The sequence below is a fragment of the Anastrepha ludens genome, chromosome 3 (genome assembly GCF_028408465.1).
Source record: "Anastrepha ludens isolate Willacy chromosome 3, idAnaLude1.1, whole genome shotgun sequence".
Lineage (NCBI taxonomy): Eukaryota > Metazoa > Arthropoda > Insecta > Diptera > Tephritidae > Anastrepha > Anastrepha ludens.
Window position 1 is genome coordinate 24,132,665 of NC_071499.1, and position 3,352 is coordinate 24,136,016.

The 3,352-nt window shown below is 34.5% G+C and overlaps 1 protein-coding gene across 1 annotated transcript; it reads left to right on the forward strand.

Moving 5' to 3' along the window:
* The first annotated feature begins 264 nt into the window (after positions 1-264).
* LOC128857175 (uncharacterized) lies at positions 265-2,225 on the forward strand. Its single transcript, XM_054092803.1, has 3 exons — positions 265-392; positions 631-1,942; positions 2,020-2,225. The coding sequence occupies exons 2-3, from the start codon at positions 1,324-1,326 to the stop codon at positions 2,118-2,120; spliced, it is 720 nt and encodes a 239-aa protein (XP_053948778.1). The 5' UTR covers positions 265-392; positions 631-1,323; the 3' UTR covers positions 2,121-2,225.
* Positions 2,226-3,352: the final 1,127 nt, after the last annotated feature.

The window sequence follows — 3,352 nt, forward strand, 5'->3', positions numbered from 1 at the left end:
GACTTAGAAATGAACATTGGTTTTATAAAATTTTGGTTTTGAAAAATAACCAAAAAAAAAAAAACCATTACAACTGCAAGACATACAAATATTGGTTATATAATACGAAACATGATCTCGCGCGGCGGCGCTGGCAGCGCAACATTTATAAAAAACGTATTTGCCGAGCGACCCATGTCAAAAATGCTTATGACTTAGTAAAAGACAAATATTTAGAGAAAAATTTGTACTCTATGAATAGAAGCTGTTAGACTAAGAGCCCGCGACGCCCAGACCTTCGTTAAATTATAAAAGTTGGAAATTTTTCTATATACGTCTCCTATACAGGTATAAGCAAACCCAGATTATTAAACCTGGGTCGCGGTGGCTTTGGCAGGTAACAGGTAGTAAAGGTGAGTAAAATTGAGTCTCAAATTTGTAATAGTATAAAGCTTAGTTTTTATACATTTCAACTTACAATCATATCAGAAACTGCCTCGTCCATTGGCGGACACTTAGGGCGGTAACAACCCCTCCCCAGACACCCTAACATTCTAATTATTTATAAATCTACTTTCGTCATAGTATAAAATCTAATTTTTATATATGTTATTCAGAGATCTATAAAAATAATGTTTTCACAATCCCCAGACAGTTTCGATGGTTCCCCTATCTTCCCAGACATAATGAAGTCCACTCCAGGCGTGAGCGCGATGAATATATATGTACGTTGGTGGGAGTGAAATAGCGCGATTGGTCTACGGCGATCTTTTTCTGCGCATCAGCTGTCTTATACTCTGTATAATACTCCGTATTGTATATTATTGTAGTGTGAACTGTTAAACGTACAACAAGCGTTTAATAATTTATTTGCAAAATTTATTATAAAATAAGTGGTCTAGTTGTGATAAAGTGTTGTCATGGAAACGGAGGAACCGAAAAAAAACAAATTAAGTTGTTTTATTTGTAAGAAAAGTGAGGGGAAATTAATATTGCTTTCTGAAGAGACATTAAAGAAGTGCCGAACTGTTTTGAAAGTCAGAAAAAAACACAACCTTAAATATGCGAATGTTATTTTGCCTGATGAATATACAGATGGAGGTTATCACCGGGAATGCCATAAAACATTCACAGGCGTTAATAAACAGTACTGCAATTCGGAGCCTGCAGATTTAAAAAAGAAAAAAAGAGTAAACAAAGAGTCGATTAGTGTAGACAATTTATCTCCAGATACACCGATAGTACCTGAGTTCACTACCGAACTCGCAACAAAATCTCCAACATCATCAGAACAAAATTTATATTCTGAATTGATAAAGCTTCAGTGATGATTCGACCATTTGGATGCTGACGGGTACTGGAAACAATGTGAGATACGTGAATCTAACAAAGATACACGCCCAGTTAGGAGAATCCATTTGCCGAAGCTTGCCTGGTTTCCACGCAATAACAGGGTGCGATTACAATCCGGCATTATTTAGAAAGGGAAAACTAAGACCTTACAAACTATTAAAAAAAAACGATGAATTCCAAAAAGCTTTTATAAAGTTCGGCGAAAATAAGTTAATAGAGGACAGCAGTGAACAGAAGAACATTTTCAATAGTATTCAGAAATATATATGCAATGTATATAATGTTCGGAATGCAATTGATGTCAATTCTGCTCGAGTTCAGATGTTTATAGACTCATACAAAGTTTCCGACATTAATGAGGCTTTCAATCGAAAAAAATTGAGAAACTTTGATGCTAGCAGTTTACCACCTTGTGAAAATGAGCTACTACAGCATTTTTTACGAGCTAATTATATTTGTACGATTTGGAACAATGCTCACTTAAGAAAACCTACTTCACATAAACCTGAAAATAATGGCTGGGTACTGGAAAATGATCAATACCATTTTAAATGGTTTGAAGGAGATCAGCTACCTACTTATGTCAGTGATTCTGTACAAACTTTGTCAGGTATGTTATAATGTTCACTGTTTATGAAGAAATTATCAACCATTCATAATTATTCTAACTTGCTTTAATTATTACAGAAGCTGATGAAGACGATGACATTCATGAGGACAAATCCGCAGAATGGAGTAGCGGTGATGAAGATAATCGAGATACCGACGAGGACGATGAAGTTGATTAAATATTTTTTTTGATTTAATAATAATGTTTGACACATTATATTTTTACTTTGTATTGTAATGGCTATAATTATAAATATAATTGAAATCTTTTTCGATTGGTTCAATTACGATCTAAATTATTCTCTCTCCTTACAGTAAAACTAACATGCATAAAAATGTATCTTCTTAACTTTAAACTTCTAGAATTTTGCCATCAGCTGTCGATTTTTCGTATTTTTTTCTGCACAATACTAGAAAAAATGTTCGATTGATATTTACAACTTTCGTAGATCTCCACTTAAATCAATAAAAATCGCATTATTGTATTGTTGATTTAATAATTTGTTAATATGAAAATTTTTCTGCGTTCTCCTTTAAAAAGTTACTTTTTTTATCTGTTATAAATGTATATAATGAATTTTCTTGATAAATTTAGAGAACAGATCGCACTATTTCACTCGCGCCAACGTACATATATATTCATCGCGCTCACGCCTGGAGTGGACTTCATTATGTCTGGGAAGATAGGGGAACCATCGAAACTGTCTGGGGATTGTGAAAACATTATTTTTATAGATCTCTGAATAACATATATAAAAATTAGATTTTATACTATGACGAAAGTAGATTTATAAATAATTAGAATGTTAGGGTGTCTGGGGAGGGGTTGTTACCGCCCTAAGTGTCCGCCAATGGACGAGGCAGTTTCTGATATGATTGTAAGTTGAAATGTATAAAAACTAAGCTTTATACCATTACAAATTTGAGACTCAATTTTACTCACCTTTACTACCTGTTACCTGCCAAAGCCACCGCGACCCAGGTTTAATAATCTGGGTTTGCTTATACCTGTATAGGACACGTATATAGAAAAATTTCCAACTTTTATAATTTAACGAAGGTCTGGGCGTCGCGGGCTCTCACTCTATGTGGCCTTGAAATGAGGGAAAACTTTCGCTTCTTGAGTAAATTTCATCTTCTAAGGTTGTACGGCAAGGTATTTACGCAAAAGACGCCGCCATGTGTACGAAAAGGTACCCAATTCCCTTGAACAGATCATAAAAAATGAAGTGTGTGTATTTAAATAAAAAATGCCTCTATGCTCTTATTAGCAAACCCTATATCTTGATATACATATATATCCACGAATTTCCTTCCTCCATATATTCACTCCAATGCCTATCCATTGATTTTCGTCAACTAGTCGCAGTCATGCTTAGAAGCGCGTAATTTTCCCTGCAGGGTTGCTGTA

Coding starts and splice junctions, on each gene's coding strand:
- LOC128857175 (XM_054092803.1), top strand. CDS start 1,324: ATGCTGACGGGTACTGGAAACAATGTGAGATACGTGAATCTAACAAAG. Junction 1,943..2,019: donor TTCTGTACAAACTTTGTCAG/GTATGTTATAAT, acceptor TAATTATTACAG/AAGCTGATGAAGACGATGAC.